Consider the following 13,969-nt stretch of genomic DNA (forward strand, 5'->3'; position numbering starts at 1 on the left):
ATGTGGAGTACAGTAATTCAGTGTCTTAGAGTATGTCTACGCTACCTGCTAGATCGGCGGGCAGCGATCGATCCAGTGGGGATTGATTTATCCCGTCTAGTCTAGATGCCATAAATTGACCCCCGAGCATTCTGCCATCGACTCCTGTACTCCACCGCTGCGAGAGTCAGACAGAGTCGACGGGGAGCGGCAGCAGTCGACTCACCGTAGTGAAGACACCGCAGTGAGTAGATCTAAGTACGTCGACTTCAGCTACGTTATTCACGTAGCTGAAGTTGCATAACTTAGATTGCTCCCCGCCCCAGTGTAGACCAGGGCTTAGACTGGGTGGGTGCTTGCATGTCCTTGTTAAAATATAAGAGAATTTTAACGTCTTTTTCCAGTGTATGTTGGAAGCTAATCTGTATTGAAAGTACTTGGAAAAAGGAGGCACATCATTCATACAGACGCAATAATATGATTGACATTAGGTTACTTAAGAAGAAATTTTGCAAGTTTTGAGCTATTTCCTGCAAACCACTAATGCTAATGAAACGTTCAAGCTGAGATACCACACACTCAAGACAGAAAATTCCAAAAATTGTTTGCTTTGTTAGCCATGTTTCATGGCAAATATATTTTACACCAATATTTGTCAACTTCGATGGACTGTTTTTATTAAAATTTGATAATGCTGACTTTAGATTGTTAGATCCCTCAATCTTAATGCTATGTTAAGAGCAGTATTTTTATATCCTTTCATTTATTTAATGGACTAAAATACCATTTCTGAGCTGTTCTACTTCCAGAATGTGTCTCAGTTCCTCCCCACTCTGTAAGCACAGAGTGTTCAGAACTATTCAGAACTGAAGTCACCATGTTACAAAGACCCATCCCTGCTGGCTTTTAATTACCAATTTTAAATTATCCTAACCTATTAAAATGGCAAACAATTTAATTTAATACGAGATCATCATAGCAAGCCACTTTTGAGGATTCAGTGATATTTCAATTACACAGGGGAAAAAATGAGTATATCTGTCACCCTTCTTCCGTTCATAGCTCAGACAGCTAAACAAACTTTCCTGAAAGTTACCACTTGTGCTGAGACCATATGTGGAAAATTTCTGAAGCAACTGAAGGTGGACGATTAGAATGTAGTTAAGTTTCAAACTTGGGACTGTAGTAAGAGCAATCTGCTCCAGTCTTGTTACTTAATCTAGGTTGTCTGTTTGTTGGGTGTTTAAATTGACAGTTACACAAAAAAGCATAAGTTATGCCTGCCCACTCAAAAAATGATGGTGAAAGGCTTCTGGTAGCATATCCATTATTTGTCACAAGAGAAAGAAATGCTCTCTCCTGAATATAAATTTCTCTGCACTGGAACTAATGTTCATGGTGTGTGCAACATTATCTCATGTTGAATGTCTGCTTAACATGCTCAGTGTCTGCTGCTCAGTGTCTGCTTAACATGCTCTGTTCAGTTTCATTAAGAAATACGATTTTAAGAAGTTCAGCTCTATTAACAACTTATCTTGGCCTGTGATGAAGAATACAAGTTTTTCAAATTGATGAATAGAAACAAGATTCTAACTGCTAACATTTTTTTGAGTTGATGTGGTCAAGGATGATATTAAACTCCTATTTGAAAAGGCTTTTACCTTTAAACCATAACACAAGTTATAACAGTAAAAATGAGAAGTTTGTTTAACATTAGGATTCTTGGAGACATCGAGTTAAAACACTGTGTAATTGTTAATGTGCCAGAAGCTGGGAGTGGGTGACGGGATGGATCGCTTGATGATTACCTGTTCTGTTCTGATGATTACCTTTGAGGCCACTGTCGGAAGACAGGATACTAGTCTAGATGGACCTTTAGTCTGACCCAGTGTGGCAGTTTTTATGTTCTTATTCAACCTATACTACAGCTTCCTGGCTGAGTTCTGAAACAAAATGTTTTCCCACTTTTTGTTATAGTTCCTTTCTCCTATACTAACCAGCACCAGCTATTATGGCTAGCCTTATCCCTCCACCAGTGAAGGAGGAGACACATTTCTGTCAGTCAGCTAGGCTAGAAGTTTGAGCACTAAAGTGAAGGAGAAGGAGCAGCCTTGTTTGGCATCACCATGGAGACTACTGTGTTTTTTTAAAAATACATAGTACTTCTCAGGATTTGATGTTTTAAACTAGGTGGAAGGTGATGCTCATTTTAAAGGTGGGGGAAATGGAAAAATAGGGAAGTTGAGACTTACCTAAAGTTGCGCAGACTGGCATAGAACATAGGTCTTGACTCCACTTTCTGTGCTCTAATCATTAGAGCTGGTGCTTCCACCTATATTTTCTTCCTCTTGACCTTTATGACCTGCAGATCCTTCCTTGACACTTTGTTGCTGATTTTTCCAATGAAGGGTCTAATTTTGGATAGTTATGATTGTCCTTGGTGCCACCAACAGTGTTGGAAGCATCACAGTGGGGAAGGAGGGACATGTGGCCATTTTGGAGACATGTGCCTGGGTGGTGAAAGTGAGTGAGGGTGTTCCACTTAGATAACACATGTAGTACTTATTGCTAAATGTGATAGTTAATTAAATTTTCAGGTCACTTTTCATCAGTTTATTTGCATTATGCTTTTAGAATTGATTTGTGCATCAGAACATATCATTTTGCTTTTTAAGCTACTGAGGAAAGGAGTCATAAATATCCATTGCTACTGTTGCTGTCCTTGAAGGGATGAGAAATTTATATTAGCCTTTAATTTGCAATAAAGAGGTCGTGCCTGTAAGGCTTGCATCAGTGTTATGGTATTGAATTATCAGGATCATGTTAAAATGAGTAAGGCATTGTACGCTTTATTGCTCTAATTTGTTGAAAATTTAAAACCATGCCTGTGTGCACAGTTTTCTCATCTCTTGTGCTTTGGTTTCTGTTCAGAATGGCTAAACAAAATTTTCCAGCTTTTTGTGGTGTTTAAACACTTAACAAATACTAGGAAGATGAAGGATAAAAAACATAACTAATTGTTTTTAGTCATAACTTTTGTTTTTCTTAATCTATATTATATACAGGAAATTCAAATTCCATTTTCAGATGATTCTCACTACAGCATTTAGGAAATATTCACTATGGATGTTTGTAGGCAGAAACCCATGTCTAACTTAATGGAGAAAATCAATACAGCAGGGTATATTTTATCTGTGTTCAGTACAAGGATTTGTTTACAGGTCTGTAAAGATTCCTGTTCTTTTTTTAAGCTAAAGATCCTGTCTCACTCTTTACTATTCATTTCAAGCTTCTGTGATATAAATGTTCTTGTTAAATATCCTTAGTGTGAAAGCAAAGGAGGCCCAGACCTATAATTTTGCTATTTTTTTTTTACAAATTAGAAAATTCTAAGATATTAAATTGTCAAAAATAACATGAGCAATATCTATTGTCCATGAAATAGCTCTCAAATATCCTGTAAGTAGCATACAGACTTTCCAAGTTAGGTGTGCAAAATTATTCTCATGCCTCTCTATGCCCAGTTTATGCAATAGATACCTGTTAGCAGTTGATCCTGCCAGTTGAATGGTAGCCCATAATATAGACTGAATCCAAATACTTTGCTGTACTATCTATTCAGTTAACAGAATGTTTTTGCCAATCCATATTTTTTCAAAATGTTTGTATAAAATTTCCATTGTGTTTTGTAATAGTTGTAGGCAGGATGTGTTGATGATTCTTCCCTGGAATGAGCAGAAGCATCGGGAAGAGGACTGGTGTGAAAACCCACAGTGCAAGTAAGTATAGAGTGTGTGTGTGTGTGTGTGTGTGTGTGTGTGTGTGTGTGTGTGTGTGTGCGCGCGTGCGTTAAAAAGAACACTCTGAGAGGTTGCCAAGGTTGATGAAATTAATGACTAAAATATTTGTCTTTACTATTTATGCCTAAGTTGGTAGAAAATTAAAAGCTCATGTAACAAAAATATATTAAAAACAACACTATGTTAATGCGGTGTTAAACCTGACATTTTAATTACATAAAAGTAGAGAAACTATGAGTTCAGGGACTCATAACAATATTAGCTCTTCATCTTTGTGCACATTGATTTTTAATGGTATGTGTAACAGCCTCAGATGAGCTTCCCTTGCTGGAACCTCACCAGGCTGTTATGTTTGGAGCCACACACTGGGCCAGTGTCTGGATAGGCTTCAGTCAATCTTTGGCTCTGGCCTCTCTAGATCACTTACTGAGTGCTGATTCTCTATCTGGTATCCCTTTTGGAAGTGGGACCCTGTGGCCTACCTGCCTCAGGACCAGTGTTAGCTCCCACCCACGATATCTCTATCTTTAGCATGCCTTTCTCAGAGTTCCACCGTAGTGGGCACCCTGGTTTATAATTAACCCCTTCAGGGACACGTGGTAGTTGAAGAAAATAGACTTTGTAAAAGGATTTCTAAAGCAATCACTCTTCACTTTAGACAGCCCAAGAGATATACTGATCCATGCGAAATAAGGAAACCTTTACAAAATTTCCTGTGTCACTTGCCTCACTACTCTTGAGCATTCTGAGGATTTGCATTCTGATTCTGGTCTCTTCTTCCTCTCTAAAATGGCTGCTAGAGAACGTTTGTTCTATAGCTTTCAAGTCCCCTGTCGGGGAACCCCTGGTTGGATTCAAAACTCCTGTAAAGTGATCAGTCTCTTGCTTGGTGGTTAGCCAGTTGGAGTCCAGACTTGAAAAATTGGTAGCCAGCTCTTTGTCCAAGGATACTTCCATTTATATGGACAGTCATCAAGGTTTAATTACCCTCTGTTGTTAGCTGTCTGCTGGGTGCAAGAATTTCTCCTGGGTGTTCCAGCTGAATATGGAGGCTGCAGGTTCAAAATGATGCTCAGTGAGCAAAATGGAGTTTATAGTTTGATATGAATTCTGTTTGAAATCGTAAGTTGTACACAGACAGGTCTCCCAAATTGTTTTACAGTGTTTTTGACTTGTTTAAATTGCACCATTTCCTTAAGGCTGGGTGAACAAGTGTGGCATTTTGTATTGCTACATTTTATTCTATGTGATCATCATATAATGAAAACCAAAAACCTTATTATGCAGATATACAGGAGACTGCTATGGGAAGCTGAACTTTCTGATGTGTGCAAATTGTGTCAGCATCATTGTTTTGTTTTTGTGGAGAGTGGGGGGATTCTTCCTGAGTAATGTCTCTTGGTTTTGTCATACAGCATCTTTATAGGGAGTAGTGATTATTTAAAAAATGGCTTTTTAATCAATGTATTTGCTCTGTTTGAAAGTTCTTACTCTTTACTTCTCAGTTTAGTACAAATGCTTATTACTACTACTGTTTAGTCCTGTTCAGAGCTTTGCATGAACACATTAGCTGTTGGTGTCAGGCCTTGGTGTCAGGTCTTGTCTATGCTACAGGGGAAATTCAATCTAAGCTATGCAATTTGAATTACGTTAATAGTGTAACTCAAATCAACGTAGCTTATATCTACTTACATTATGCGATGTTGATGGAAAAGCTCTTCTTGTTCTGGTGGAGTACAGGAGTCGACGGGAGAGCTATCTGTGGTCGATTTAGTGGGTCTTCACTAGACCCACTAAATCGACCGCTGATGCATTGATCCCCACCTGTCCATCACCCGGTAAGTGTAGACAAGCCCTCAGTCTTAGTCCATCTGTATATACCTTTGTAACTTTTTGTCTGCTCTTCTCAGAATGATATTTGAACCAGTTCTTCAAGATGAAGATGAATTCTTCTATGGAGCACTACCTGAGTTATTAAAGTACAGAACTACTAAGCTTTCGATAGACCTGGTTTCTGACTGGTATTGGAATAGGGCACAGGAGATTGAAAACTATGCTATGCAGGTAAGAACAGCAGCCCAGAAATAGTAATTGTTGGCACAGATGCAAGCATTTTATTGCTTCTCGAAGCTAATTAAGCTGTGTCAAAAGTAGGCGATATCAAACCATCTGAACTGCGTATTGGTAGTGATAGCAGACACTGATGTAAAATGCTGGCCTATTGAGGTCATTAGGGCACTTGCCATGGAATTAAGTATGGATTCACAGATTTTTATTTTTCATATGTACACGTATAGGGAAAGAAAACTATTTTGCTGCCAAATAATAATTTTAGATGGCCCCAAATTACTCTCTCAATTTAGAGATTCAATTTAGAGTGTGTTTCCTGAATTCAAACCTGTTTAAGGTTTACTCAGGTGAGTTGTGATTGATTCATGGGGGTGAATGGAGGAATCTCGTAAATTTCCTTCAGCCTATCCGTTCCTGGGCTCTAGGAAATAGCAAAACTTTTCCAGCCCTGAAGAGCATTTTCCCTTCTGCTACATATTTTATGCTCATGTTATCTAAAGGAAGAAGTGTTGAATAGTGAGTGGCTTAAGCAGGGAACTCAGCTGTGATGTCAGGCCAGCTTGCTGTGTGAATTTGGGCAAGTCATACAACCTGTCTGTACCCTAGTTTCCCCACATCTTTAAAATGTGTAAAGCACTTTGAGATCCTTGGATGAATGGTGCCATGATAATGGAAGGTGTTACTATTAATGTTATGACATGCTCTTTCCCTGATTGTAGTTTTGAGAATCCTCTGTGGAATGTCACAGATAATTGCAGTTCGCTTATGGTTTAACAACATAGAGATGTTTAAAATACTCCTGTGTCTATTAATTAATAATTTTAGGTACTTCCTTTTCCAGATCAACCTGAGCTCTTATTTCTTTATATTCCTGTGTTAATTGATCCTCCCAGTTTCATAGATGCTTCATAAAATGCTTAATCTTTTCAGATACCCTCATTGTAGACCCTTTCTTTTAATGACTAAAATAACAGTAAAAGATAACGTTTCTAGTTGCCTACTGAATTAAAATCCTTAACTAATAAAAAGATTCATCTCCCCTTGCATTTTAAAAAAGATATAGGGAATATTTTTTTTTTAGTGCCCAGAAATGCCTTTGGAAATCATTTACATTGGCCTCGAAAAATGTTATGGTGGTTGGTTGTATCCAGTGAGGTTTTCATATGATATACAGCTCTGTGTGTTACACTGGAGCACAGTTTCATTTAACGTGTCAGTAATTTAATCGATTTTTGGAAGTTTATTTTTAGTTCAGTAAGTATTTGCAAAGGTGACAGATTCACAGATGGTACTAGAAAAGACAGATTAGAATGAATGTTCAGAAAATATGTGGGTGTACTATTAAAAACAAAATACAATATTATTACTGTTTGTCAAGTTTTTGTCTGATTTTTTTCTGTACTCAACTTGTTTACTTTAACCCATTTACTTGCAGTCATCTGCCTTTTAGTAACATTTCATCTGGCTGTATATCCATCACATTTTGATATCATATGTAGAGTATTTGTACTAATAAATCTCCCGTATCTTTTAATCTCACACCCTCATTTCCAAACACCTCCTTTCAGTATTCAAAAGTTATTTGACTGTACCTTTTTATTGGCCTTTTCACCACTCTTATCTAAGATGTTTCCTAGCTGCTGTGCTTGTGAGGAGTAAGCTAGTTAGCAGAGATGAGGCGCAAATATTTTGTTTCTATGTCATAATCTTTCCACTAGTTGCAAGTGCTGGGTTGTCCTCATTTTGCTTATCCATGTCAGGCAGCTGAAGTCTTGCTGCCTTGGAACTCTGTCCATTCAGCAGGAGATGGCTTCTGCAAGACGGGGGCGGGGGGGAAATTATGGTAATAATTTGATTTGTAGCTTGTTTGGGAATCCTGTAGTTCTTCCATTTCATTTCCCTGCCTGCTCCCCCACTCCTTCCCCTGCCTAACCCCCAAAAGACTGACCAACAATATACGTGCTGTCTCAAACAATAGCAAAGCCAGGAAATGTGAATCCTATTAAGGCAAAAAGGTGCTCCTTTATGAAGCTTCTCTCCCAGCTTCTGCAGACTGTGTAGCCTGCTCACAGCCTACTGAACAAAGACTGACTGAAAGGGATTCATTCTCTCAGGCTGGATTGAGCCTCCCACTGCTATGGGGCACTGCAAGAGCACTGCTATGCTATGCAGATACTTGTCAAAGCAGACAACTGTCAGCTGCAAATCAAATCACTCCCTATTCAAGGATTTCTCTGGGGTCAGTGCAAAAGGGCAAGATCTAGGAAGAGTGTGAGTGTTTCTTTTAATGTGTTTAAATGGGTTGTCGTCAACTTGGGGAAACAACTGGTATTCTTTCTGCCTTGCGGGAGGAGTCACTTCAGTTTAGTGGGCATCACTTTTATGATTGATCCCTACCCCCCCCCCACCTTTTCTCAGGTGTGGATTAAAGGCTAGCCTCTCCTATCCTAACTCTTCAAAGGCAGAGCAGACCCTTACACAGATGGGTCAATGGCTCCCTTTAAAAGGTTTGTGTTGGGGATAAGGTGAGGGTGAAATCTAAGGAAAAACAGAGAAGCTAAAAATCATTCCAGCTGTCATCCATCTCCTAAATTCGATAAGGAGGGAAAATTGCCCGAGTTACATCTCGGGGGGGGGTGGAGGAAACAGAACCTGACATTTTGGAAATGTATTTTGCACTTTGATAGGAAGTGCAGGGCAGTAATCACATTTTAGGTCATAAAGCCTATAGAAAAGGAAAGGGAAGTATATACCACCAAAAGGTTAATCATAAGCTGCTGTATTACTGCACACATAGTTTTAAGATTTTGTAAGGTCCATGCCAGAGCTGGCTGACTAAAATCCAAGAAGCTAAATAAACAGCTTTTTTATTTCTGTAAGATTAATGACCCCCAACACTTCCCTAGCTCAAATATCTAATATGGATGCAGTTGAGGCATCCCTACCCCAGGACATGGTAGTTCCCTTGGAGTGTTGTCTTTCGAAAGATTATGGGACTGGAAGATACAAGGTACCCACCACAAGGATTCTGAAGCATTAGCAGTAGCTGTGAAAGCTTCTTTAGCAACCACATGCTTTGTCCAGGCAGCAGTGTCTTGATGCAGTGACCTAAAAAATACAGACCAATTAAACAGGGAATATTTTTTCTCTATTTTAAAGAAAATGTCCCTAGTTATACCTTTTAAGTGTGATTCCTGTAGTCTCTGAACTTGCTAGTAAGAGCAATGACATCTAAATCAGTGACCATCACACTGCTCTGGCTCAAACCCTGGATTGCTGAGACTAATCAAGTCCTTTGTAAGTATGTGTGAGAAAGGACAGGGAACTCTCACTTCCAAACCCTTCAGGAACACATAAGAGATTTCAAACAGCCACAGACAAAGATGACAGCATTGTTTTTAACCCCTCATCTGGATCTTTAGTGACTACTCCTACCTGGAAAAAATTATTGGAACAACAATATTTGAGAGACCAGTCAGAATTAGTTCAGATATTGATTACCAAAAAGAAACAATCAGGTAACAACATATTTTTTTTTCTTATTTTCAGGTGGACTGTGCTCTGTCCCTGGTTCGACTTGGCATGGAGAGGAACATTCCTGGTCTTCAGGTGCTTTGTGATAACCTGGTTACTCTGGAGATGCTGATTTATGAGACTGGATGTGATCTAACCCTAACCTTGAAAGATCTGCTGGAGATGAAAGATAGCGAAAAACTAAGACTGTTAATGGTGAACGTACGTATTTTTGAAAATGCATTAGGTAGATTGAGCCTAAATAATGTCCATGCTTATATAGACTCCTTGCATGTGTAACGTAACAATGCTCTTCAGCCAGAGGTGTTTCCCTATCACATTTCCATTTATTATCCATCCATATCCCAAACAGCATTGGCACTAGATTTGTTTCTTTTTTTAATAGTATGGAAATGGTATTTTTGGAAAACAGCAGAACCAGTTTTGCTCATTTTAAAAATAAAATGAAAACAACCCCCCTCTTACCCCAACTTTTCAGCAGAGACTAAGCCTGAATAATTTCAGGCTGTGGAAGCCATGATTTACTGAAAACGGGAATAAGATGGAAATGCCATAAGTATCACTGTTGCTACTGCACAAGTTATAAGAGCACTTTTTTTAAAGATGGTTTTTGATGTTTATAAGCATTAGCAGAAAAACCCCAGCTCATTTCTGTGAGATAAACTCATCTGAAATCTTCTCTGGTTCTTCAGTCCTCTTTTTCTTGTGCAATATCCATCTTTTTTATACAATTTGTATTGTAGGAGGAAACTGATAGTGACTCCAATACGTAGTTTTCCTAACATTTGCCATTACAAAAAGATTCTTGTGATTTTCTTTTTTCTTTTGAAACACCTCCAGTGTGTACAGCAGGCCTTTGAAATTCAGCAGGGGGAATGTCCTTGGGTGAGAGAAGTGCCTTTTCTTTGTCCCGTGAAATTCTGTTCAAGTTTTGCTGAGACATACACTATTGAAAATCACTACAGCGGACCCTCGCTGAAGCACGCATTGGTATAGTGCGGATTCTCATATAGCGCTGTCGCAGTGATGGATCCCAAATTTAAATATTTAAATTGGGATCCATGTTACAGTGGCCCCCGCTATAACGCGATCCCCGCCTTAACGTACCGCGCATGGATCCCGAACCCCGCGTTCTAGCGAGGGTCCGGTGTATTTATTTTCTCTTGCTTGCATTCCTTGGGGAACTTTTGGTAGCCTGCCAAAATAACTTAATATGAATATGGTAAGGCTGGGCTCATGCCACCACCAAAGCAGCAGTGGCATGGGACATTGCACTAGGAATGCCTGGTAGTGACCATGTCAGCTGTAGTCAAGGGGGCTGACGAATGGGAAAGCTGGGCTTTTCTGTAAGACTCCCTTAGACTCAATAGCCCATCCCTCCCATCTTGGATGACAGTCTTCTCCTGCCAGTTAATTTAATTAATTCTGTAGTTAAAGTGGTAGGAGTCTTGTTGCAAGCTCAGGGTGCAAACGGTGCTGATCATGCATGACGAGGGCAGTTTATTACTGTTACACATAATATAATGGTTTTTACATTTTTTCATTTAAAAATAAAAAAGGAACCAGGTTTTATCATTCTGTTTTCATTTGTTTTGTTTAACTTCTTACACTTTCTAGTCTTCTGATGAAAGATATGTGAAGAACGTTTATCAGTGGATGGTCCCATTTCTACATCGCTGTGAAAATCAGTCCCCTGGTCTTGCAAACACACTTTTTAGGGAGTATTTAGTTAGCTTAGCAAAGGAAGACCTGAAATTCCCTCTGAAGATCTTTCAAAATTCAAAACCAGATGTAAGTACAGATTCATAGTTGTTTTATTTATTGCCTTATTTGAAAACTATAATTTATTTTGCAGAACTGGATTCAGAGGTAAGGTTTGTTTGTTTCCTGATCAGTTCTGGAGGTTGAGCCTGTCCTTTTTTTCCTTTTTAATGAACATTTGTCACGCGGATATGAAAATAATGTTCCCTAAACAAGGTTAAAACAGAATTTCTAATGCATGGTTAAACCATAGATCTTAATCAGGATATCAAAAGATATGTTAATCATTAATCACTAGCAGAAATACCCAGTAGAGTAGAAATTAGTAGGGATTCTTCTGAATGTCATTTTTTTGGTAAAGCATTGAACTTCATTTTCTGAACATGGCTAAATATTCTGTTTGTTTGAAGCCTCTTAAAATATTTTCTGAGTACTTCTGTCTGGTGCCTTTCCCTGAAGAATTTTACCAGCTTTCATTTTTTTGCCGCTAAAAGTGCTGGTAAGAATTATTTATTGGCCTCATTAATGAGGGGAAAAAAGCAGTGATGTTGATCACTGTAGATAAAAATGCTGAAATTCATATTTCAGTAAGTTGCTACTATTCTCATAAGAAAGTAGAAGGACCACAAGAGAACTTTAATAAAATAAACTGTATCCCTTTCTATTCATCTTTGCATCCATTATTTAAACTACCTTTTCCCAGTAGCAAGATCAAAATGTGTGTAGTTAGATATTTTAAATTTACATTCACCCACAGCCCTCGTCAGTTCATATAAAGTTCATTTATTTGTGTAATTATTTATTTAGAGTTCTAAAACCTACATAGCAGAAAGGTCCAGCTTAAATCCTGAGCTTCCTGTCCTGTGTTTTAAGTGCACAGTCAATAACCACACCAACACACCCGCTTCCTGCATAGGCACACTCTGGCTGCCAAGGTAAGTTCTACCCCCCTACCTCTCCTCGTAGGGTAGAGAAGGACACCTCTACTGCTTCTGAAAATAGAGATGGACTCTCCCTGCTTCTTCTGGAAGGGGAGAAGACCCCCTGCTGCCCCTACTTGAAATGAATGTTGGGGCATAAGTCCACAGGGGGTAAAACCAAAGGAGTCCAATGTGCCTCAGGGCCCACGTTGCCTTAATCAGGACCTGATTCAAAGTAAACTAATGAAAGAAATATTTAGAGTGAAGAAATCACTAAATATCTACAGGGCAACAAAACTATGCATAATAAACAGCAAGGTTTTATAAATCTTGTTAGATAAACATGCCTGATAGCTTTTTCCCGACAGTAATAGATTTGGATTCTACTAAAATACTAAATACTGTATTTCATGAAACCTTAATTGGAACATTGACAGTGCCTTGGATTGACGTTGCCTTGACTGTGGATTGACCTTTGGCTAAAAATGGAAAGCAAGAGCCAGTGAAAGATAGCAGTGTGTTAAGTTCGAGTTGGAAGCCACCAGTATTGTTTCTTGAAACAGTGATATGTGACATCTTCATTAATGATATAGAAGATGGAAGAAATAGCAAATTAATATAATTGCTATGATACAAAACGTCAATACAGCTAATTTTCACATTCAGATACAGATTTTAAATTGCTTCTGATGGATGTAGTCCCATATGAATGAGATTAATATTTGAGTTACTTTAAATCTGATCCAAAAACTTGGTACTCTGGTGATTCAATTTATAGTTTACAATGTAATATTTCAAAAGATGAAACTGCAGCCAAGTTCATGTCCCAATTCTTAACTGTTATATGATTGGTGTTTCATTTGCACAGCAATAACCTCTTTACTCAAAAGAGGGCGTCAACAGTCACTTCTTACATCTCACAAAAATGATATTTAGAGAAAAGTTCTGCAGATGAATTAACTGTGCATTTAGGAGCAAATCAAAATTGCAAGTGAAATTGTATTTCATATGCTGGCCTAATAAATACAAGTTTTGGCCCTCTCTCCCCAACTGATGATTTATCTAATTACCTACTTTTGAAGTGTGATTCTACTCTGGAAAAGTGTTGCTAAAAATGATGACTTCTTACTCAGGAGGTCTGCTCCTTGTGTCTCTTCAGGCATATCTTATTGTTTAAGATACAACTAATTTTTTACCACTTGTCAGTGTCTGCTCGGCAGAGTTAGAAGTGAGAGAGCTAGATGATGTTCCCCCTTGTACATCATCAATGGAAGTGTTTACTCATTTCCACTTGCTTACTTCCACGCAGCCTCACTAGAGCTATTGGGTTTGCACAATTCAAGTGAGGGCAGAATTTGGCCTGCAGGAACTTTTGTTATTGGTGATGGTACATGAGAAAGGAAGGAACTAAGGGATAGGGGACTTTGAAAACCTTTTCAGTGTTGACTGACTCTACTCCTATGGAAGTCAGTGGTAGTTTTACCATTGACTTCAATAGGAGCAGGATTAGGCTGACACCGAGTATTTTTAAAAAAATTAACCCTCAATGCTTAATATTTTATCTATTGTGATGGAAGCACATTCAGTACAATTGTCACTTCTGCCAAGTTATGACTATTCCAGTAAAATGATATCAAGAATTTCTCACTACTACATAGTCATCCACTGTGATAGGCTTATGAGCCATCACTTTCTGAGTAACATTTCCCCACTATCTCTCTCCTTCCTCAGAGTCAAGTAGAAGGACTTAAATACCCACATAAGTTGTCCTATATAGATAGGTCCATGGAATCAATGGGTAACGGGAAGTAAAAGAACTGCATGTCTTATAAACCTTTTTTTTGGGTGTTGACTGTGCTGAAAACTTTCTCAAATTCTCCCACTACTGCTCTACCAAAAAATGGA

At 38.5% G+C, this 13,969-nt stretch overlaps 1 protein-coding gene across 4 annotated transcripts in view; it reads left to right on the forward strand.

Annotated features, from left to right (window-relative positions):
• NBAS (NBAS subunit of NRZ tethering complex) overlaps nt 1-13,969 on the forward strand; it is a 374,358-nt gene that overhangs the window by 111,226 nt on the left and 249,163 nt on the right. For all 4 annotated transcript variants that reach the window (XM_037894042.2, XM_043542251.1, XM_043542252.1 and 1 more), the window contains 4 exons: nt 3,675-3,758; nt 5,690-5,843; nt 9,399-9,584; nt 11,001-11,174. In XM_037894042.2, the coding sequence (XP_037749970.1) occupies nt 3,675-3,758; nt 5,690-5,843; nt 9,399-9,584; nt 11,001-11,174 (598 nt within the window). The remainder of the gene's footprint in view (nt 1-3,674; nt 3,759-5,689; nt 5,844-9,398; nt 9,585-11,000; nt 11,175-13,969) is intronic.

This window comes from Chelonia mydas, chromosome 3 (genome assembly GCF_015237465.2).
Source record: "Chelonia mydas isolate rCheMyd1 chromosome 3, rCheMyd1.pri.v2, whole genome shotgun sequence".
Taxonomy (NCBI): domain Eukaryota; kingdom Metazoa; phylum Chordata; order Testudines; family Cheloniidae; genus Chelonia; species Chelonia mydas.